This window comes from Corvus brachyrhynchos, unplaced genomic scaffold (genome assembly GCF_000691975.1).
Source record: "Corvus brachyrhynchos isolate BGI_N302 unplaced genomic scaffold, ASM69197v1 scaffold166, whole genome shotgun sequence".
Classification (NCBI taxonomy): Eukaryota; Metazoa; Chordata; class Aves; order Passeriformes; family Corvidae; genus Corvus; species Corvus brachyrhynchos.
The window spans coordinates 861,898-885,022 of record NW_008239671.1 but is presented as its reverse complement, the minus strand read 5'-3'; the positions used below and the strand labels follow the sequence as shown (position 1 = coordinate 885,022).

Sequence of the window (23,125 nt, the reverse complement as noted above, 5' to 3'; positions counted from 1 at the left end):
AGCTGGAGAGAGATTTTGGATATGGGCCTGGAGTGTCAGGACACAGGGAATGGCTTCCCACTGCCAGGGGGCGGGGTGAGATGGGATTTTGGGAAGGAATTGTTCCCTGGGAGGGTGGGCAGGCCCTGGCACAGGGTGCCCAAAGGAGGGTTGTGGATTCCCCTGGGAATGTCCCAGGCTGCGTTGGAGGGGGCTTGGAGCAACCTGGGATAGTGGAAGGGTGTGGAATGAGATGGGCTTTGAGGTCCCTTCCAACCCAAGCCATTCTGAGATCCCACGATTCTGAAATCAATTGTGGTGTTTTAGATGTCAGAGGTTACCTGAATTCCTCCTTTGGGTTGTCCTGGGCAGGTCCCTCCACGTGCCACTGTAAGCATTTGTCACATCCCGCTCCGTGCCTCAGTTTCCCTGCTCGGGATTTGGGCAGAGTCACACACAGAGCGTGCTGAAAATTGTGTGAACGCATCTTGGATGGAAACTGATGGAGTTTTCTCCAAAGAAAAAGAAATCCCTGGGAGGAGATGTTTGCTTTCCACGCAGAGTTTCAGCTCACCATTAAAGCAGAGCCAAACCTGCCTCTTTTGGACAAGGCCGTGGGGAAAGATTTCCACTTCTCCAGTGGAGCAGGAAGGTTGGTGTCCTGCAGCTTCCTGAGACATCCCATCACTGCTGATGTCCCAGTGGAGGAGAGGACACCCCTGAGCACCCCTCTGCCTCCACCCAGCCGTGCCCAGGAGGTCAGGGAGAGCCTGGTCTCACCAGGAACCCCTGGAATTGTCCCTTCCAAATGGGACAGACACAATCATGAGACAATAATCCCCTGACGATGCCTGAAGAGCTGCTGGGCTAATTAAGCTCCCCAGGGCCACTTTTCCTCCACGGGGTGCTCTGGTTTGGTTGTTTTCTGCTCCCCAGATTCCACCCTTTGCTCACCCTGGCCGCTGTTTTACCCCCGTGGAGAGGAGGAGTTGTATCCACGCTGCTGTCACGTCCACCCTCAGTTTTTCCCTCGAAAAGCTGGAAATATCATCCTTATCCAAAGCCATAAAGCTCCTGCCTGAGCCACCCTTTCCCATCCACTCCCGGGGTGCAGCACTCCTAGAAAAAATGGGATGATACCGTCAACAAAACCACTGTTGATTCACTTTTGGTGAAGTATCAGCTCCAGCTCATTGGAAAAGGGTGGATCCCTGTCCCAGGTCTCCTTGGACATCCAGATTTGTCCCATTTCCAGGCCAGCAAGCTGCTTTGGAGTGCCCTGTGAGATCTGCTCTCATCCCTCATCCCCTTTTCCTGCTGCGTTACCAGATCCCATTTTCACCTTCTCCCGAATTCTGGATGCTCCCACCTGTGTGCTTGGCCTCAGTGCCAAGTGGGAGTGAGGCAAATTCCTCCTGCCTTTTGTTTCCTGGAGGAACAAAGGACCAGGAGCGGGAATTGCATCCTGTTTGGGACAATCCCACCCTGTTCCGGGTGGGATACAGATGTAGCCCCCCAAAAAGGGGCTTCAGAGGAGCGAGTCAGGTGGCGGCAATGGGGGAGAGTCCAGGCAGGCAGGTGGATCCCATGGCCGGATTTCTCCTTCCCAGAGCCTGCTGAGGAGGGATTTTAGGAATGCCAAGAGCAGTCTGGCACCCGTCCCCCAACACCTGGCCTGGGATGAAATCATCCTGCTGGGCGGGGGGGTTTGTCACCAGTCCTAATTAGACACATCGGGCTCCCTGATTAGCGCCTGTGTTTGGGACAAAATGCCCGAGGGGCTCCACAGAGGGGGGGTGGAGGCAGAAGAAAGGCTCCATCCCTCTTTGCCAGAGGGGCCAAATCCACCCCAAATGGGGTGGCTGATTCTGGGGAGCACCGGGTGTGGACTGTCACATCTGCTGGGACACCTGGCACTTCTCCTGGCCTCACTTCCACGCCTTTCATATGCAACCTCCCCCATCTCCTTTTCTTCCCATCCCATCCCATCCCATCCCATCCCAGCCCAGCCCAGCCCATCCCATCCCATCCCACTGCAGCTAGAAAGGGTTCAAGGAGCTCATATTTTTTTCATGCCCTGGGTGTCATTTGACCCTGGTTCCTCACCACAAACCAGAGCAATGTTTTTAGGGTGGCTTAAGGCAGACATTTTTTAGGTTTTGCTTATTTTTAGCCCATTTCCAGAGGAAACCAGTTGTTGCTCTCCATGGAATTGCTGGCTACCCTGAGCACAGCTTTTCCCTGGGGTCTTCCTTAGGGATGATGGATAAAAGCTGAGGTGCTGAGTGATCCCTGTCTTCCCACAGGCCTTGGCCTCGTCTTCCCAGCTATGCTCATCACAGGGCAAGGATTCCCAGAACAACAACTCAGAATGAAACCCCAAACTGGTGTCATAAAAGAAGTGTGGGGATAATGGAAAGGATTCAAACTGGCAGGGTTAGATGGGATTTTGGGAAGGAATTGTTCCCTGGGAGGGTGGGCAGGCCCTGGCACAGGGTGCCCAGAGAAGCTGTGGCTGCCCCTGGATCCCTGGAAGTGTCCAAGGCCAGGCTGGACACTGGGGCTTGGAGCCAGCTGGGACAGTGGAAGGGGTCCCTGCCCATGGCAGGGGGTGGCACTGGATGATCCTTAAGGTCCCTTCCAACCCAAACCACTCCATGGTTCTGTGATTCCATTATTCTCTGGGATTTTGTCCAACAGCATCAAACCCACCCTGAAATTAATCAGAGTCAACACCCTCTGCAGCTTTCTTAAAAACACCCCTAAATATTCTGGTATTGGGGATGGGTAGAGGGGGTGGATCCTGGTGGTTTTTAGGGGTTTTTTTAAAATGAGAGGCTTCCTGGCAATATTTAGCTGGCATTGCAGCTGGCTCTGCTCACTCATATCCCCACCAGCACCCAGGATGTGCAGATGTGAACAATCCTGGATTCGGGAGAGCTGGGAATCGCTGCCTCCAGCTCAGCCAACAGCACCTGCAGCTGGGAAATACTCGTGGGGTCCACTGTGAGCCCAGTCTGTCCTCACTTCCCACTAATTCCAGCAGCATCACCTGCCGGGAGCACATTACCAGCCCACGGGCTGCTCCACTCTCAGGTGTGCAGGGAAACCATCGCTCCGAGCACCTCAGACCACAAACATCCACTGCTGGAGGGAGCAGAGCGCCGGGCAGGACACGGGGAGACAGGCAGCCCAGCGGTTTCCATGACAACCAGTTCAGGTGTCACCGATGGAGGGATGCAGGTGGGGATGCTCCCGGGGAAGGGACCAGAGGACGGGGATGCTGCACTGCCAGGGATTTGCATTTAGCGGGGAATGGCAGCTCTGGGGCTGGAAACCTCCCCTGGCAAATGTCAGGTGGGGCTGGGAACAGCCTCAGCCAGGGGGTTGTGCTTGGCTCAGCTCAGCCCCTGAGCTCACGTCGCTGCAGAGCCCAGGACAAGGTGTGACAGGGGCTGGGAGGAGCTGGGGGGCACAGGGGGTGTGCTGCTGGTGTCCCTCACTCTGGGGAGACCCTGTTCCCTACTGGGACCTGCTGGGCCTTTAGTGTCCTTCCCTCTCCAACCCCAGTTTCAGCTCCAGCTCGTCTCAAAGGATCTTAGTAGGATGCCCAAACCTCGGCCAAAATGTTTTCCCAGCTGGCAGCAAACCCAGACACTCTCCCAGGAAGGTGGAGAGGGAGGAAAAGTGAAGCAGAGACATTCCAGCCTCCAGCACAGCCTTTGAATGCATCTGAAGGCTTCCTCTGTCCCCCTTGGATCTGCCCTGACACCATCCCATCGTGACCTGCTTCCAGAGACCTGGGAGAATCCCCTCTCTACCCAAGGGACCTCTTGGATTCTCTGGTGGCACAGGTCATTCCTGTCCTGATGGGTCCCTGCCCTTTTATGTTAAAAATACATTTTTATTTAAAGCTGTTGGCAGGGACAGAGCCATGGGAGCCCAGCTGCAACCACTCTGCTCAGTGTAGGATTTTTCCTCACAGAAGGTGTCTGGACATCTTAAGAACGTGCCAATTTCAATATCTAGAGGTGTAGAGGAAGGAAGTGGTTCCTGACAGCCTGATTTAAGTCTTGCAGAGGAAGAAAAACTCCTTTTTCTCCCTTTTTTTCTGGCCTTGGCTCAGAGCAGGCTCCATCAAACTGAAGATTTGATGTTCCCTGTTGAGCTCAGCTGGCTGGGAGAACAACAGGACGCCTGGCACGAGTCAAACCCTCTGGAGAAGATCCTTCTGCCACGTTTCTGTCCAAGTTTATTGTCTGGAGTAGACACAGGGGGTTGGGTTTGGGAGGAAGGGTGGGGATGTGGTGAAGCCCAATCCCTGTGGTCTGCGAGGGAGGGAGCCCCTGGCTCTTGCTACAGCTGATCCCTGGGCATGCGAAACATAGGGTGACCCCACATCCTCACTACAGAGCTCTGGGAGATTTTTAGGGGGGTGCTTTTGTGTGGGAATTTTTCCTTTTCTGCTGTCCCACACAGAGAGGAGCCCCACAGGCTGAGGGAATGGGTCAGGTCACTGCCAGCGGCCAAAGCTCCCTCGGGTCCAGAGGCTGGGGTGGGTTTTCAGAACAGGACAAACAGCTGGGCTGACCTGGGTGTTTGTGAAGCTCCTCAGAGATTAAAAATAAAGCTCAGACTGCTTTGGACAGGGGGCAGGATGACTTCCCTGGCATAATCAACCTTCTAGCAGAGAAAACCAAGGTCCTTTGCAAGCACCACCGGTGCATTCTGCCGTCTGCACAAGCAGTTTGCTTTGCATTCTGGCTTTATTCTATTCCATTTCAATTTACCCAAAATATCTCGGCATGCTGGTGAGTGGCAGCTCTCTGGGATGAGTGTGCATGTGAATAAACTGCTAACTCAGTGCGAATCCTTTCTGCCAGTCAGGCAAATAATGACAGCAGGGAAAATTAGCAAGGGGAAAAAGAAGACAGAGTCATGCAGCATCTCTGGAGAGCGACCAAACAGCCCAGGAGAGCTGATCTGTGCCATTCCCACTCTCCTTGACCGGGTCCTATGGAGCTGGGCACCACAGCTGAGGTCCCTGTCCTGCTCCTGTGCCATCCTCCTCCACTCCTGACTCTCCAGACCGTGGGGACATGGCTTGGGAGAGGGCACCTCACCCACTGCTGAGCTGGTAAAAGCTGCAGCCCTTCAGAGCTGTTCAAATTATAAAATGAAACAAGTCAGGATATGTCCAACGAAACTTCCAAAGGAAAACAGGTGCAATCCTTCCAGAGAGGAAACCCAAAACTGCACAAGAGTAGGAGCCATCTGGCAGATTCCTAAGGATCCCAAAGGCATGATGATGATGATGATGATGATGATGATGATGTGTGTTTTTCTGTGGGGTCGTATCTGCTGTGTCAGTCCTTCTCTGGGACTGGAAACCACAGCAGTTGGTCAGCAGGGCTGGAACAGCAGCAGGGCAGTGCCTGGTTGTGCTGTGTCAGGTCCCAGCAGGGTGACACCAGCACGGTCAGCACCTCTTGCTGGAGCTGAATCCCAAAGGGAAAGATCCAGCAGCTGGAGAGCGGCCCTGGGACAAGATCTGTGTTGTTCCTGCTTTCTGCTGGGGGGAAAAGGGATGAACCAGCTCCAGGGATCAGCTTGTGAGTCACGACAGAGAACAAATCAGGAGTGCTGGGTTATCCCCCCAGTGCTGAGGGGAATAACACTGGAATTACAGAAGGGGTTGGGTTGGAGGGGATCTTAAAGCCCATCTTGTTCCACCCCTGCCATGGGCAGGGACACCTTCCACTATCCCAGGTGGCTCCAAGCCCCATCCAACATGGCCTTGGGCACTTCCAGGGATGAAAGCATCAAACTGAGCAATCAAATGTAATTTATTGACACAACAGAGCAGCCTTGAGAACTTGATACAACCCCTTCCAAACACTGCCTTTGCCCTGCTTGAACAGCACTTCAAGCCGTGCCCTGACTCCACAGAACGATGGCACGTTTGTGCTGACAGTGGGAATGGCTTTAAACTGACAGGGGGCAGGGTTGGATGGGATATTGGGAAGGAATTGTTCCCTGGGAGGGTGCTGAGGCCCTGGCACAGGATGCCCAGAGAAGCTGTGGCAGGCCCTGGGTCCCCGGAAGTGTCCAAGGCCAGGTTGGACAGGGCTTGGAGTAACCTGGGATAGTGGAAGGTGTCCCTGCCCGTGGCAGGGGGTGGCACTGGATGATCTTTAAGGTCCTTTCCCACCCAAATTCCGTGATTCTATGGAAAACCCCTTCCTTGGAGCTTTCCAGCCCAGGTCTGAGCTGCATCCCGGAGCTCAGCTCATGACCTGCGCAGGATTCACCCCGCTGCGAGTGGCATTAGCCACAGAGGGAGGGACACGTCCCCGGCGACAGTTCAGCGTTCTGTTCAAATTAGGGAGGTGCCTAATTGCCAAAAACTCGCCGTGCAAATCCCCGGCCGAGCCGCGGCGCTCCCCGTGCTGCCAACAGGAGCATCCCCAAGTGCTGATGAGCTCCCCGCGCTGCTCCTGCCACGAGCGCGGCCGTGGATTACACCACACGTGCTAAGCTGCTTACTCCGGGAGGAAAGCCGGGAGCAGCCAGCTTCCCAAACACTCCGGAGCCTCTGTTTAGGAGCAGCAGGATCTAAGCTCGCCAATAATTCCCTGCTCCGGCTGCTCCCGGCCGATGGCCGCTACACACTGAAGATGCTGCAAAGCTTTTTGTCAGTCCTGCCTTTTTCAGTGCATCCAGGAGCTGCGTAATTTCTCCGGGGGCTTTTCTGTGCTGTTAAAAGAAGTAAAACTCGGCAGCCTTGGTTAATTCAACCCCAATCCCCGGTTGTCACCTCAATGTCGCAATGCTGGGCGAAGAGCAGAACACCAGCGGGTTCCTCCAGCCTTTCCCGAGCCCCGGGAAGCCGGGAGAGGGGCTGTGTGCCGGGATACGATGGTTTTCCCTAACCTTGTGGTCGCCCTCCAGGTTCTAGGGGATGCTTCGCTGCCGTTGCCATGGAAATGCTGCGCGGGAGGGGGGGATGCGAGATCTGCTGCTGCCATCTCCTGGAGGAGCCGGGATGGCGAGGGGAGGTTAGGAAGAGCACGGGCAGGTCGGAGATGTTCCGGGCAGAGCTCAGCGCAAACCTGGGCAGGGACACTGGTACCGAGTGGTCTGGGCACAGCAGAGCTCACCTGGGGCCACCAGATACTGGAAGAATGTCACCCTGAATCCGCGGGCTCTGCCAGAAAAACTTTAACCAGTGGCCATGACCCCAAATCATGAAGTCAGTAAAGTTGGAAAAGCCCTCTATCACCCAGTCTAATCATGAACCCAGCACTGCCCAGGCCACCACCGACCCATGTTCCCACATGGCTTTTAAATCCTTCCAAGGATGGGGACTCCACCACTGCCCTGGGCAGCTGTGCCAGGGCTGGACAGCCCTTTCCATGAAGAAATTTTCCCAATGTCCAATCTAAACCTCCCTGGCACAACTTGAGGCCGTTCCCTCTCCTCCTGTCCCTGTTCCCTGGGAGCAGAGCCCGACCTCCCCCCCCGGCTGCCCCCTCCTGTCAGGGAGTTGTGCAGAGCCACAAGGTCCTCCCTGAGCCTCCTTTTCTCCAGCCTGAGCCCCTTTCCCAGCTCCCTCAGCAGCTCCTGGTGCTCCAGCCCCTTCCCCAATGTCCTTTTTGTCACAAGGGGCCCAGAAGAGCCACCAGGACTGGAGGTGCCCCAGCAGTGCCAGCACAGGGGACGGGCACTGCCCTGGCCCTGCTGCCACACCAGCGCTGGCACAAACCAGGATCATGCCCAGAACTGCCCATGTTGTATTTTGGGAGCTTTGGGCACATCTCGTGCTGGACTGGCCTCCCTGGGAAGACCCTGAAGGGCTGGTGAGGTCAGCCCCAGGATGAAGAGTGGCTGCCCTTGGAAGAGAACACCCTGAAGGAGTTAATCCCACCCTCAGTGCACTGATGGAAGCGGCAGCAAGGAAATAAATGTGGCAGCACAGGGTGCAGATGGGAGGGGATGGGTGTGAGGTTCCTCTGCCTGTGTGGAGGCACCACAATGAGCGTGGGACGTGTTGGAGCTGCAGCTCAGCCTCGTTTCTCAGGGTTACAACCAAGAGCTGCAGCTTTGCTGCACTTTTCCATCCGTTCCCGTCCTTCCTGTCAGCAGGTGCTCACGGGGATCAGGGATGCCAGCCCACAGGGTGCAGATGGGAGGGGATGGGTGTGAGGTTCCTCTGCCTGTGTGGAGGCACCACAATGAGCGTGGGACGTGTTGGAGCTGCAGCTCAGCCTCGTTTCTCAGGGTTACAACCAAGAGCTGCAGCTTTGCTGCACTTTTCCATCCGTTCCCGTCCTTCCTGTCAGCAGGCGCTCACGGGGATCAGGGATCCCAGCGCACAGGATGGAAACCTCGGCTGTGGGTGGCTCCTGGTCGTGAAGGTGACGTGAGACACATGTCAGGCTGTTGGATGGCATGGACACACTGTGGGGCAGGAGATGGGAGACACGGCCTGGATTCCTGTGAGTGATCATTTTAGGGACAAGGTGACAGGAGCTGGAACATGGGATCGCCTGTGCTGATGGCCAGAAACACTGAGGTATTAAATGATTTTCAGTGGGGTAGCCTGACCCTGTGCTTGGTCACCATCACCCAGGGAAAGGTGTCCTCAGGAGCCGCCGTGCTCCTGTGCGATGTCCTCATCCCACCCTGAAGCAGACGAGAGAAATTTGGATTATTGGTGCTGCCAGCTCAACCCCAGCTGCAGCAGCACCTCCTGCAGGGGTTGTCCCATCCCAGCCTTCTCCTTGCTTGGACATCCTGGGCCCATGATCCCGCTGATCCCCTCAGACACCTGAGCTCTGCCCTTCCCAAAGAGCTCAGGCCAAGTGGGAGAAGTTCACACACAGCATTCCAGAGGAGCATCTTCCTAGCAGGAGGATGGGGAACAAAGCCACACCAGTGTCCCCCAGCTCTTCTGGGTGTGAGAGATGGTCCAAAGGTACCATCAGAACCAGGATATCCATGTCCTGCTCCGTGACTGTGGCACCCACACTCCTGATCCCAGAATCCCCTGCCAGGCTCAAGCAGGGCCACTGTTCTGCTCTGTCCCCTGCTCTTAATTTGGTGCTGGCAGGAATGTTCCCCTGAGACAAACCAGGAATCTCTGTCCTCTGCAGGGACCCTGGATCCACCTGGCCAGGAGGTGTTTTAGGAGGTGCCCATCCCTCCTGCAGTTCACATCTGAGCACAGGGCGAGATCCCCTCTGCAACCATTCTGACCCTGCTTTTGGTCATCTTAAACAACTTCCAGGCCACTACAAGGTCTGAAAAAGAGAGACCAAAGGGAATTGTGCCTCTGCTGCTGGACTGCATCCCAGAGTGCAGGTCTGCACAGGGCCTGTGGGCTTCAGGGATAACCAGCTCAGCTGGTTCACTTCAGAAAGGGAAGGGCAGGTCTTTGGCTCTAGGAGGGAAATGAACTGGGTTACTGGACAACGAATAAAACTGGAGCTCCTCTAATGTCATCACCAAACCAGTCCATGCCAGTATGAGATGCCTTTTGAAGAACCCTTTTGGTTTGGGTTGGAAGGGACCTTAAAGCCCATCTCATTCAGGGAGACCTTCCACTCTCCCAGGTTGCTCCAGGTCCTGTCCAGCCTGGCCTGGAACACCAGGCTGGGTGAGGAAGGCAAAGCCATACCTGGACCAGGTGGGCTGGGAAGGGCTGGGGCACCCCAGGTGTGGGGGTTTTATCCCAGGCCAGCTGATGCTGCTCTTTGCTCCACCTCATCCCCAGGGACAGAAAATGTCACATTTGATGACTCCAGATGTATCCAGAGAGGTCATAAAATGTTCTTTTGTCCTTAGGGCAGGAAGGAGATATTTCCCCCCTCCTTTGTTTTACTTTTCTTTTGTAGCAAAGAAGATGAAAAGAATTAAAGTCCCAACCCTGCAGTGCTGCAGGCACAACACTTCCCTGGGTATCAGCTTTTTTCTGCAGGGATCCCTGCAGCCACAGATTCGTATTAATGATCTGGATTTGCTTTTAGGGTTAAAAAGAAAGAAATCTGTGACTGCAGAACGTGGCTGTTCCTGCGCAGAGGGGAATACAGCAGCTTTGTAATTCACTGCCATCTTGTGATATTTAACATTTTCCTAAAATGATGAACATGCAACATGAATTAGAACAGAACCCCAAACAAGAAAAAAACCCCCAAATCTGTTCCTAGTATCCATAGTTACAGAGAAAACTCAGAGACCCTGAGGGTGATGGGTAAAAAATGAAAAGTTGTGACATTTGTTGCTTTTATTTTCTAACCTGTAAACACTTCACATAAACTCCATTTATTTCATAGGAAGAGAAGCTGGAGTTTTCCTTGTGATCCTTGTGAGATCCTTGAGATCTCACCTTGTGTGTTCTGGAGACAAGGTTTCCAATCTCATTTTTCCTGGCCTTTACCTTTGGGTGGAATGGCAAAATTAGGACAATTGAGCTTGTACTTAGTAGTAGTAGTAGTAGTAGTATTCCTTCCATGTACAGCCAGAGTACCTGGGAGTCCTGTGCTACTTCAGAGGGAAAACATGAGGAAAAATGCTGCATAATGCATGGACAAAGTTTCATAGAAAATAGGGAATGGAGTTTTTTGAAAGTCAGATAATAGGGGGATGTTCCACCCTTTTAAAACTGATGAAAGCAGATTGGACAAAGCAGCAGGAAGCAAAATATCAACACCATCCTGCCTCTAGCAAAGAGGAGCAGTGGGAGGAGCTGCCCTTGCCCACAGGATAATCCTGATGAGCCATTTGTGTATGCATCGTCCCAAAATCTCCTGCCCAGAATTTTACTGTATTTACCATTTTATCAGGGTTTTGCTGCCCTGTATTTGGTGCTGACTGTGCCAGACTGTCAGGGCTTAACCCCAGCTGGCAGCTGAGTCTCACAGAACCACAGGGCCATGGGATGAGGGAGGGAATCAGAGGGGTAAAAGCAAGAAAACTCATGGGCTGAGACCACAGAATGATGGAATTGTGTGGGAAGGGACCTTAAAGCCCATCCAGTTCCACCCCCTGCCATGGGCAGGGACACCTTCCACTATCCCACGTTGCTCCAAGCTCTGTCCAGCCTGGCCTTGGACACTTCCAGGGATCCAGGGGCAGCCACAGCTTCTCTGGGCACCCTGTGCCAGGGCCTCCCCACCCTCACAGGGAGGAATTCCTTCCCAGTATCTCATCTAACCCTGCCCTCTGTTAAGTGTGAAGCCATTCCCCCTTGTCCTGTCACTCCAGGACTTTGTCCAAAGTCCCTCTCCACCTCTCCTGGAGCCCCTCTTAGGCTCTGGAATGCTGGAGGGAGATAAAGACAGTTTAATACCTAAACATTGGGGAAAGAGGAACACTCCAGTACCCACAGACTGTTTCACCTCTCCTCCAGCACCCTCAGCCACCATCCTCACCCATGACACTGGGGACAACTCCCAGCTCAGCCAGGACACCCAGGAGTGTTCCCTATTTCAGTGCCAGCAGGGAGGGAACAACTCTCCTCCCATTAGATGTCTCTCTGGGATATATGAAATGTCTGTTTAGAATTCAGTCAGTGCAGTAATTCTGGGGGCACAGCCCTGAATTTCTTCCCCCTCCACTTCCAGAGACGCAGATTGAAACAGCAGCGTAGGTTTGAATTGCCTCATTTATAAACCATCCAAACAGATGGCCTGAAGCAATGGTGTTCCAGACTTTCAACTGCCTCCTTGGACTTTGGAAGTGGATTCCTAGAAAACACCAAGAGCTCCTTAACAGAAAACTGAGCTGCAGCTGGAAGAGTGGTGGCTGTTCCCCAAGGCACAGGGTCAGAGCACCAACAGCCACCTGTCCTCACCTCCTAGAGCCACTCAGGAAACACAGAGAAGTGGAAGAATTCCTTCAAGGCAGAGCAGAGTTTGTTCCACAGGAGTTTTCAGCAGAGTTAGAAGCCCCCTCATGTTTTTTGTTACCTGCATTATTTTCCCCTGGCTCATGGAAGTCCCCAGCCTCACAATTCACATGCAGCAAAGACCCCAAAATGAGAGAAAAAGGAGTTTTCCTAAGTGCTGAGAGGATGCAGCTGGGTGAAAAGAACAGGAATGGAAATGGTGGGAGAGGATTAAGAGAGCAGAGCAGCTGCTGGCAGAGCTACACAGTCATGTCTTACCCCAGCTGTGTCCCTGCCCATTTCTAACACAAACCTCTGCAATTCTTTCAATATTGTTGATTTTATTACAAGAGTAGTTTAAGACGGAACAAAAAAATAATGGCAAAACCAAATGTTTTTTAAAATTTAATATGAAATCCATAAGTAAGAGACTTTACAAGCCTCAAATGTTAAATAACTCTTTGCTGGCTGTGGTTGTACAGCACTAAGAATGTGCTGATCTTTCACACCAACACGTGGTGCTGGTGGAACTCCACTCTCCTGCACTCTCACATCCAGCAGCAGTGCAGAGATTAAAAGGAAGTGCTTCCTTCCATTGTTTTATTGCTGTCTCATCCCACTGCTAACGTGGCTTTTAGTCTGCTCAAGTTAACTCGAACTTTGGCAAAGACAAAGCCTCTTGTCCTCCTCAATTTATCCACATAGATTCTGCTGATTTCAGAAAGGAGAAGGAATGATCTAAAAAATAAATATTCTTACGCAGGAAATACAGTGACCCATACAATTAATACATTAATAATCATTAACTTGGAACATTAGTTGCATGACTCAGAGTGTCTGAAGCTTTTATTTTAAAACCCCCAAACCTGCAGAACACAGAGGCCACAGGGTGGGGGTGTCTGAGACCTTCAGACACTCTGAGCTGGCTCTGACTTCAAAGGATGAATCACCAGGATCTGGTTGGTATCAGCAGAACTGGCCTGCACAATAAATGAGCCGAGTTAGCCCTTCCCTGGAGGGGCTTCTGTCTCTTGGCTACAGGGAAATGATGCAGCTTGTCTGCAAGCCAACTTTTTATATTATATAAACCAAGGAAAACATACTTATATAGCAAAGGTTTCCTGAATTAGCCCCTGGAAGTTTTCACAACAGAGCAACCATTCTTTCCAGAGTTTTGGGATATATTTCAGCAAGAACAAAGACAAACTTAGAATATTTTCTTTTTACTCTTTCCTTCCAGTGTGGGTACAGCAGCCAAAACCTACATACCTATGGCTGTGTCCATCATGAAGTTAAACAGCTCCACAGTGCAGAGCAAGCCTGGAGAATCCTGAATGCAATCAACCCCCAATCTATTTGATACAGACAACAGAACGTGCAAAGGACAAAAGGTTTGTTTATAGCAACGTGAGACTGACTGCCAAGGGATAAATTACTGATCTCCAAGGGTTACAGGTGCATCAGTGTTTGAGTTCCTGGCCAGTCTCGTGTACAATCAACTCTCCCATTTAACACCAGTTCTAACAGAAGGAAAAGCAAAACTTCTGAGTTTGCAGCTGATGCTTCCCAAGAGCATCCTACCTTCAGGCACCACGAACGGACCGGGGAGATTCTTGTTTGCTTTTAATTACGTGGTTTATTCATTAAGAGGTTGAACTCCTGCAGTGTTTTTTCTCAGGCCACGGTTGGAGCCACAGCTCTGCTGTCAGGCTGGAGGTTGATGAGGGAGTTGCTGGCCTGGGCCAGCTCTGCGATGGAGACTCGGCCTCGCTGCTTGATGTACTGGGCCACGGCTGCCATCTCCTCTGCAGTGATGTAGATGAACTTTCCCCTGTCATCAATCACACCTGCAGGGCAAAGACAGGACCCTGCAGTCAGCACTTGGGCTCCCCACAGGCATCAGTCACTGCTTTGGGAAGGGACGTTCCAGCTGCTGAGGCAGCACTTCCTATCTAGGCCAGGCTGGCTTTTATCTCCTCGCCACGGCCGGGTGCTGGAGCAGGGCTGTGCCAGCAGCCCAGGGCCCTGGGAATGCTCATTCTGTTCGAAGGAACACGTTCTGAGCACTGGGCACAGCTGGCTGGGAGCTCCACAGGTGCCTCGTTTTCATGGAATCACAGAATGTCCTGAGCTGGAAGGAACCCACCGGGGCCCTGCCCAGCCACCCCAACGATCCCACCCTGTGCCTGGGAACGCTGGCCAAATGCTCCTGGAGCTCTGGCAGCCTCAGGGCTGTGCCCATTCCCTGGGGAGCCTGGGCAGTGCCCAGCACCCTCTGGGGGAAGAACCTTTCCCTGATCTCCGACCTAAACCTCCCCTGACCCAGCTCCAGCCATTTCCTAGGTCCTGTCACTGTCCCAGAGATCGGAGCTGCCCCTGCACTGCCCCTCAGGAGGAGCTGCAGACCATGGTGAGGTCTGACCTCCGTCTCCCCCCAGGCTGAACAAGCCAAGTGCCCTCAGCTGCTCCTCACAAGGATTCCTCTCCAGACCCTTCCCCATCCTCATAGCCCTGCTTTTTTGGTGCTCATGTTCTCAGCTCAGGCAGTTGGTGGAGAAAGGCAGAGCAGGAGGGGCCAGGAGGGCACTGAGAGTCCTTGTGGGGCCCAGCTCAGCCTTTCCAGCTTCCCCTGTGACAGGGAATGCAGCTCACTTTCCATATTTCAGTTGCTCCAACCTGACTGAGAACAGAACTCTGTTTTTATGTACTACACCAAGGCAGAGCCTCCCTGGCTTTGGGCCACAGCCAGCCAGGACAGCACACATCCTTCTCCTTATTCCAAGCACTTTTAGGGCATTTAAAAGGGCATCCACATGTACCTGCTGAGACAGTTGTTCCCCAGCCACGAGCACAGGATCAGGTCAGTAAATGTTTGTGCTGGCACCTTCCCCTACTTCACCCTTGCAAAGAACAAGGCTGCCCAGCAATAAACCAGCCTTGCTCATGCTCAGTCTCTGCTGCCATTCCAACTTGGACTGGGTGGATACGTGGCTGGGAAAAACACTTCACTGACTCCAGCATCCTGCAGTGCTCTGGGATGTTTTGTCTCTCCCACGTGCCATACCCCAGCCCTGGCTTCAGCCACCAGGCTTGGAAGCCACCCCGAATCATCCCAGTGATCCTCTCAAATTCAGAGTTCAGAGGGCACCATTTGCTGCTCAGCAACCCCAAGAGGCCTTCAGCAGATGGGTAAACAAATAAAATAGAAACATCTAGCTATCAAGTCCTACTAGATCCTTAAAACAGGAATGACACTGGAAGTCTCTCTCTGCAACAGGCATTTTCTGCACCACCACCTCTTCACCAGCTACCGAAAGATCCCCTTTGTGCTTTGGCTGTCACCTGTCAGGGTGCCATCTGCCATCAGGTCCTGGATTCTGTTAATTGCATCCTGTGCAGAAGAGAAAGAGGAATAACAGGCTGATCAAAAGGGAAGCAAAAAACATTTCACACATTCAGATAAACTACAGAGGGGTTTACATTTAAATCCCTCAGGGTTAAGGAATTCAGTACATGGAGAGATGCAGTAAGCCCTTTGGTCTTAGAGGGATGAATTGTTTTTGCGTTTTGGAATGTTCAAATTAAATTCCCCTATTCCTTAAATGAGACTTTTATTTCCATTACCTGGCTGTTTCAAGGAGCAGGGGGTTATAGGAATCTTCCCATGGAAAGGCTGTGCAGTGCCATGAAGTTCCATGAAGCACACTGAGGTCCTTCTCCAAGGTCCTTGCTCAATAATTCCACATTTTTTTAATGTCTTTTCCTGCTCCTTTCAGAAGCAAACCTCTCCTACCAACCCAAAGCAACAACTTGTTGAATTTATGGCTGAGTTTACTCTACAGTTACTCCAAGCATGCAGGTCCACTGGACCTTAAGACTGGTTTCTACAGTTCTACCTCTCTTTTTCTTGTCGTTATATGACTGCAGAAGGAAATTATAATTTAGATTTTAACCAGATAAATTCCTTTAAGTAACCCAATGCACACTTAAATGGAGTTCTGGTTTAAGAGGGAGGCAGGGACCCAGCAAAAATTAGTGCTTCCACCCCAAAAGTCAGTGCTTACCTGTGTCCTTAAACCCATATGTGAAGCCAAGTCCTCCAGCTGGACCACCTTTGTTTTCTGTGGAAACAAACAAGAGTTAAGCTGATGAATGAGAAGGTTGGGATTTTTTTTTTTTCCATTCAAATAAAAAATGCATTAACCAGACAAAGCAGAACCTGTCCCTGTAACTAACTTTTCCTAGTAAGCACTTTCCTCTGATGAAAAAAGCTCTCAAGTTACCTAAAGCAGTGAGCTGTGTGGAAAGACTGAGTGCTCTGACCCACTTAGGGCAAGACTCAAACACATTTGCCAGCGTTGATCCTGGACTTTTCCTTCCATCAGGATGACCACAAGGAACAGCCATGGCTCTGCTCCCCCACCTCCTGAGTTCCTCAGCTGCTACCTTTAATTTCCAGTGTGTTTCATCAAGGTCCCTTTTTTCTTCGAGGGATGTTTCAAAGCACCTTTTAAAACGCTCACTGGTGTGCATCAGCACTTACATAAAACCCAGGCAAGACTGGCAGCATTAAGTGCTTTAGTCTGTTTTACTGATGTCGTGTGTATTAATGCCATAATAATCTTCCTAAGCAAGCCAACACCTTATTAAAATTGTCACTGCTGGAACTGCAAATTGTCACTTTGCTTTTGACAGATTCTTCCTGCAGCTTTTCTCAGTCAGGGTGCAGCCACCACTGCTCACATCTGGTTTTGTGCTTCTCTGTAGCTCCAGAGAAAACACCTGCACTGCTTGTCTGAGCTACTTGGTTCCTGTTTTCTTCTCTGCCAAAGTTTTAGGAACTCAACTGTTTAGGTGCAAAAGGATGCGCTGTTTGTAAGGAGCTTGGAAAAGATAAAACTGTTGGAAAGCTCAGTTGATATTCAGGACTACATTCCTAAAATCCATGTATGTACAGCCACAGGAGCTGCATCTCCATTAACAAATTAAATACTTCAAACAATAAAGTCCTTTGTTTCTGGTCTTGAGAATACACTGGGAGGCCACTGAAGAAATAAAGAGAGGCTGAAATAGATTAATCTCTTTCATTAATAAAATCAGACAGAAAAAAAAAAGCCACACACAGATTTAGCAGTTGTGAAGTTCGATGCAGCCAAGCTAGAGAACTGAATACCATGGACTGAACACATGGAACTGGAACCAGTCCATGGAATTCAGTTCTCAGAGCTGGGAACTGCCAACATTCGTCACATCTTCTTTTAAAGGGACTGGGGGGGTGTTGGTGCAAAGCCACATGAACAAGAAAAACAGGACTTAAACCTTCACTTAAAGATGTTCTCCCCCTCAATGACCACGTTTAGTGGAAACTTTCCACGACAGATCCTGCTGGGAATGAGAGCCCGAGGGGGTGGGGTGGGATTAGGATGCACCCCACACGCAGGCTCTGGAATACAAGGACAATGTGAGGTCCCAAGGGAATGAAACACTTCTCCACATGCATCATGTTCTAGAGCCAGGTTTAACTTTCCTTCAGCAACAAAAACATATCCACATTTTCCTGAATTCATTTCATTTGAGGGGTGATGCTGCTGCTGTCCTCAGCAAGGGGTGAAACAGAGCAAGAGGCTGCATTTTAACTCCAACATTTAAGAATGAAGCATGTGGTTGAGCTATATCCAGTCAATGATACCAGCATAAGAAATTATTCAACAGAAGAGCTAAATTCAGTTTTATTTTTTAAAAAATGCCAATTAATTTATACATTTTTTCAGACAGCTATGAGCAGCTCAGCGCTGCTTCCTGTCAATGGTTTCTGTGAACAGAACAGAAGATGAGGGCAATATGTAATCTGTATGTTAAGCACACTTTCAAGATTAAAGAAAAATACTTAAAACTCGTAAAAGAAAGCGATGCCCCAGTTCTGCAGCTCAGCTCTGCAGAGGAAATCAGGTGTCGAATATTCAGACTTCAGTTTTCAGCCCAAGTTTAATTTCTCTGACGTCAAGATGGAGTGACTGATATAAAACTTAGTGCTGCAACACTGAACTGGGAGTTTGTGACTAACCTGGTCCATCCACCACAACCCCCGGGGCAATGGGCAGAGTCTGCCCCGGCCGTGTCATCCCTTGGAAAACTCCCAGTGTTTGTGGAAGATCCCAAGGGACACTGGAATCTCCTTTTTTACCTACAGAGGTAGAACAGAGGCAGAGAGCAGCCCTGCAGAGCTTTGGAGGGGCTCTGCACTGAGCTCTTGTCCAGAACTGCCTGGCAATCACTCCAAAGGACTCCCTAAGGAGAGTTATCCATGAGGCCAATCTGTGAGTCCAGGAGATAAATCAGCTCTAAGTCCAGGGTTTTGCTGGGATAATGGACATGCAAAACCGGCCCAAAGCGTGAGATTTTGGAATACAAAATGACTAGGGGCTCACTAAGTATCCAAGTGATTTGCTTGCTAGAGAAGCCTTCCACACACGTCACACATCCTGAGAGTTCAGATTCCAGTAAGGGGAGAAAGGGATTCATTAGGAAAAAAAGATTGGCATGACACTGTTAGAGTGAGAGGAGAAAAATGCATCTGACCTTTGCTATCTATAGCAAGAGTGGAGAGCGTTTGTCCTCACCGATCGGAGGTGGACACCTCCGGTTTTAAATCCTCATGGACACACCTCAGGTTTTAAATACCCAACCATACAATGGGATGAAAGGGAGACTGACACACCCTGTTTAAAACAAGTGAGCTGCTTCTTAAACTGCCCTGCCGACCATTATGCAAGCTGCAGGGATGTGAAGGAATCACAGGAAAAGTCGGGATTGAGCTTTCCAATGCCAATGTTGGAGGCCCAGAAACACCCTCCTGGTACAGCAACTCTCCTTACTGCTGAGCTCACATGGAGAGACAGGTTTTTAAAACCATGGCTGATGTTCACAAACAAAAAAACCTGAACGTCCCAAATCTCAATCCACAGCAAACATTGCTTCCATAAACTCTGAGGGAGATCCACCAGGCTGTCTTTATAACACAGGGCAAGAGCCACATCCTGCTCCAAAAGCCAAGACCCAGCTGGAATGAAACAATTTTAGCAATGCTGGATGTGCTTGTGCTGGTTCCGTAAATAACACTTAGTGAAGGTATCACTCTTGTTACTCGTTGAATATTTAAGTAAATGAAAGAGGAAGTAAAGATGTCCCTCTTTGACAAAAGGGATTTGACATAATCTAAGGAGAAAAACCAATGGCACCTTACCTTAACATATTCCAGGAATTCCATAAGAAAGCTGCGAGACTGGAGACAGCAAGGAAAACAATTGTTATTTCAAATTCATGAGCATTAAATGCATCAAAAACTTGCTGAGTATGAATACTATAAAAGTGTTTAGATTGCATAATTCCTAAATTTTAACTACACACACTGAGATGTTGAACTGTGAAGAAAAATAATCCAGATTTAATCTTAACGAGGGATTTCTGACAGGTATTTTCTCAGACAGAATGTGGCTCAGGTACAATTTATGCATTTTCTGAAAGGTTATAAAATTTTTTATTCTTCCCCAAAATAACCACACCTGAGTGAGTTTGAGCATGGTTAAGTCACACACCAAGGACATTCTGTGCAGAGGTAAACCCAGAGTGACTCAGGACACAGCTCCTGCAGATGGCCAAGTGCAGCACAGCTGCACAACAGCTGGGGAGGCTCAAGCATTTCAAAGGGATGCACCTGGAATGCAGCGTATTAACGGCAGCAGCTCCATTGCAGAGGCAATGCAAACAATGTGCATTGACGTTAACAGGAGATCAGCTTACTCTGCAACCCTGGAAGTCAATCAGCCTTAATTAATTAACTGCTTAGCCCTGGACTCAGGAGGTGGATTTTCAGCACAGCATTTTGGCACAGCAGCTCCGACAACACAAGGCAGAGTCAGCTTTTCGAACAGGATCCTGAAATGCTTCAGGAACCACGAGGCCAAGGTGGCTACTTAATTTCTTTCTCGTTTCTGCTGTCTCCAAATAACTCTGTACCTGTTATAATTTCTGAGTATGACTTTTAAATCACCTGCAGTTCAAATTCTAACTCCCCACCCCTACCGAAGTTATCTCAGGTTGAGATCCAGGCATCATCAACTGCCTGCCAAGCTCTTCTAGGTGAGGAACACCCTTCTCTGTTCTGACATCCAGAAAGATTAATTTCTCTTTGACAGGCAGCTGTAGGAATATGGACAATCAACATATCCCAGCTTTAATGGGTGTTTGAAGTGGAACACATCAAAATTCAGGGATAATCTCGTCTCCTAACAGGACAGGCACAGATTTTTGAAGGAACTGTCAATAAAAGTGTGCATTTTGCTGTTCACTGCATCTTAAGGAATTCCCCATCACCAGATACAACTTCTCTTTGTGTTAATCCTGGTGTGGTGGAGGAATTTTTCTTGATGGCAAGGGGTCCACAGTGAGAGTCTGTAATGAGTCAATGCTGCTTGACACTAGGCACAATCTGCTGTGCTCAAAGCCACTCTCAGTCACACTAAAGCAAATCCATTTAATTCCAGAGTCTCTTTAGCAGAGGAGCAAATGTACACATGGCCCTGAAATAAATCCTTCCCCAGAAATGCACTGGACAGCTCAAATTGGCAGCTACAACCCAAGAGCAATTTCAGGATGTGATAGCAAATAAATTGTGTCTAACAGGTTTTGAGCAGACAAAACAAGAACTCTGCCTCCCACGACAGGAAACCTTTTTCAGGTTTGCTGTGATATTATATCAAGTATCACATTTCAACCTCCATCCGCAGCAGCTCCACAGGCAGCCACAGGAGCAGCAGTGTGGGTTTGTCCTGAGAATTCCTTCATCAGAAGCCTTTTGAGACAAGAGCTTGGTTTTCAATTTGATTTCACAGCAGCTCTCTTGGTGTAGAAAATAAACCCAAACTCAAGAAATTGCCCCCAAGGTCTGAGGGCACTTTCAAACTCCAAATTCAGCTTTGCTGGGTCAGTCTCTGTGGGTAAGGCAGAGCTGCTGATGGTGAGATTATCTGAATTCCAGAATGAGTTTTATTTCAGCTCTTAGACACAGGGAGGACAGAACTCATTTCCAGCAAGAGACATTTCCCTCAGAACTCTAAAATAACCCATAGGAGACTGGTATGAGGAACTGCAGCATCCCCCAGGAAATACTGCAGGTTAACCTGTGCCACGGACACAATTTAGCTTTCACAAGGAAAAACCTTTGCCTGACTCCTGCTCTTGAGTTCATTTTACACGAGACAGAACGCAGCAAGTCTAACAAAGAGAAGGGGAACTGCAGAACCAGCCTCACATACCTGTTCCTCTGTCATTGATTCTTCAACCCCTTCCTCTTCAACTACAAAACTCTCCTTCAGCTTCAGGTACTCTTCATACTCTCTCTTCTCCTCTTCTTCCTTTGCCTTCCTTTTTTCCTCTTCCTGGACAGGAAAGATGACAAGTGGTCAGTTTGCTCTTTCCCAAGTAAGGTTTTAAGTGAAGCAGCATCTTCTTTATCTGCAGCCAGCACATAAAAAGTTTTTAAAATGAGTCCAAGCTCTCCCTTGATGGCACGAGTGTCACAAGCCACCCCCGAGGCAGTGACCATCTCACACCCAGTGCTGGTTCCCACACCAAGGCTGCTTCTTACCAGAGCTGACAGAGGGCAGAAAACCACTCTTAAATAGCAACCTGCCTGCTTCATTTGCATGAATCTGCTGCTTCTGACAGGAAGTCCCTGCCCCTCCCTGCACTTTGATGCAACATCCACACTTTTGGTTACTGGCCCCAATTCTGCTCTGCCACTACAGGACATTGGGAGGGCTCACAAGTACAGTGGAGTTACACAGTGGAGAGGAAAAGCTGGCCTGCAAAAGTTTCAAGTAAAATCAAAATTTTCAAGGAAAATCTCTTTTCTTATGAAAACTTTCCTCCAGCAAGCCGTGCCTCCATGGAATGGAAAGGACTGTATAAAGTGTTTTAGGCACAGGAGGCAAGGCATGATTATATTAACACAAGGGTTTTCACACATTTGATTGTTAAACAAAAGCTTCAGGCTTTGCTTTTAGTTATCTGCAATAAAAAAAACCTTCATTGCCTACCCCTGAAATAAATCTTAAAGCCTTAAAGACTGCCATAAAGCTGACCCAGAAAATTCCAAGCCCAGCATGGTGATGCCTGGTTCTGTAGAATTCACACCTTCACAAAGCAAAATGGTGATTAAAGGTTTGGGAACATGACAGATTACTTCGAAAATGTTTCAAATAACAACAGTTTTTTACCAGGAACACCTAAATTTGCAGCTTTCCATTATTTTAATTTAAAATTTGTTTTGCTCTTCTCCAAGAGGAGGTTGGATTAACTTTGAAGGTTGGACTTGATGATCTCGGAGGCCTTTTCCAATCTAAAAGATTCCATGGCTCACACAGAACAAAAATGTTTCCTTACAGGACAGTTTCTTCCATAGAGAAATTTATGTTTGTGCAGCACCTGGTACAAAGAAATTCCAAAAGGATCTGGCTTCTGCCTCCATCACATTCCAGAGGCTGATTAAAACAAACAGAGGAGTTCTTCAAATTTCAGTGACAAGCCCAGGACACTCCTCTATCATTAGCAGGGGAATTGATCTTTTAAAGAACAATGATATTGATTTCGAAATGCTTGCCATGCTACATCTGTGACAGTAATATGGTAATTGCTTCCTTAAATAGCTGGGGTGTAAATATTTGTTCCATTAAAACAGGAAGAGACAGGAACAGGTCATTCAGTACCGAGAAAAATATCCATATTATAAAAGATGCCACGTAAGGCCAAAACCAGCAAGGTACCAGAGATGGAGATGGGAGAGCTGCCCTTTGATAAAACACTAAGAGTATTTGGTCTCTTTTTTTTTTCCCATCAAATTCCCAGAAAGTCAGGAGGAAGAATCCTGCCAACATCCAAGAATGAGAAAAACAGGACTGAACGGATCTTAGTGCATCTGCAAAGCCAAATCCATTTTTTTAAACTGCTATCTCATGAAAAATCTACAGGTCTGAGGAAGCTCTTGAGACAAAACAAGATCATTTTTTGGGTCATTCATCACCACAACAATTAATCCAACAGCAGATTTTTTTCCTTATATGCACTTCAGATGCCAAGAGCAACATAACCATATTTCATTTGGAAGCAACAGCAAATTGTTCTTCTCTTGTAAGAGCATTAAATTTAATCTTGACCCTGGAAAGACAAAAATAATGTTCTTCCCCCTGTCTATTAGAGAGG

The 23,125-nt window shown here is 49.5% G+C and overlaps 1 protein-coding gene across 1 annotated transcript in view; it reads right to left on the bottom strand.

Moving 5' to 3' along the window:
• Positions 1-12,187: 12,187 nt before the first annotated feature.
• DDRGK1 (DDRGK domain containing 1) overlaps positions 12,188-23,125 on the bottom strand; it is a 27,470-nt gene continuing 16,532 nt past the window's right edge. The window contains exons 4-8 of the mRNA XM_017742428.1: positions 21,181-21,303; positions 19,110-19,148; positions 15,931-15,987; positions 15,209-15,257; positions 12,188-13,713 (exon numbers count right to left, since the gene is read on the bottom strand). Coding sequence (XP_017597917.1) covers positions 13,541-13,713; positions 15,209-15,257; positions 15,931-15,987; positions 19,110-19,148; positions 21,181-21,303 — 441 coding nt within the window. The 3' untranslated portion in view covers positions 12,188-13,540. The remainder of the gene's footprint in view (positions 13,714-15,208; positions 15,258-15,930; positions 15,988-19,109; positions 19,149-21,180; positions 21,304-23,125) is intronic.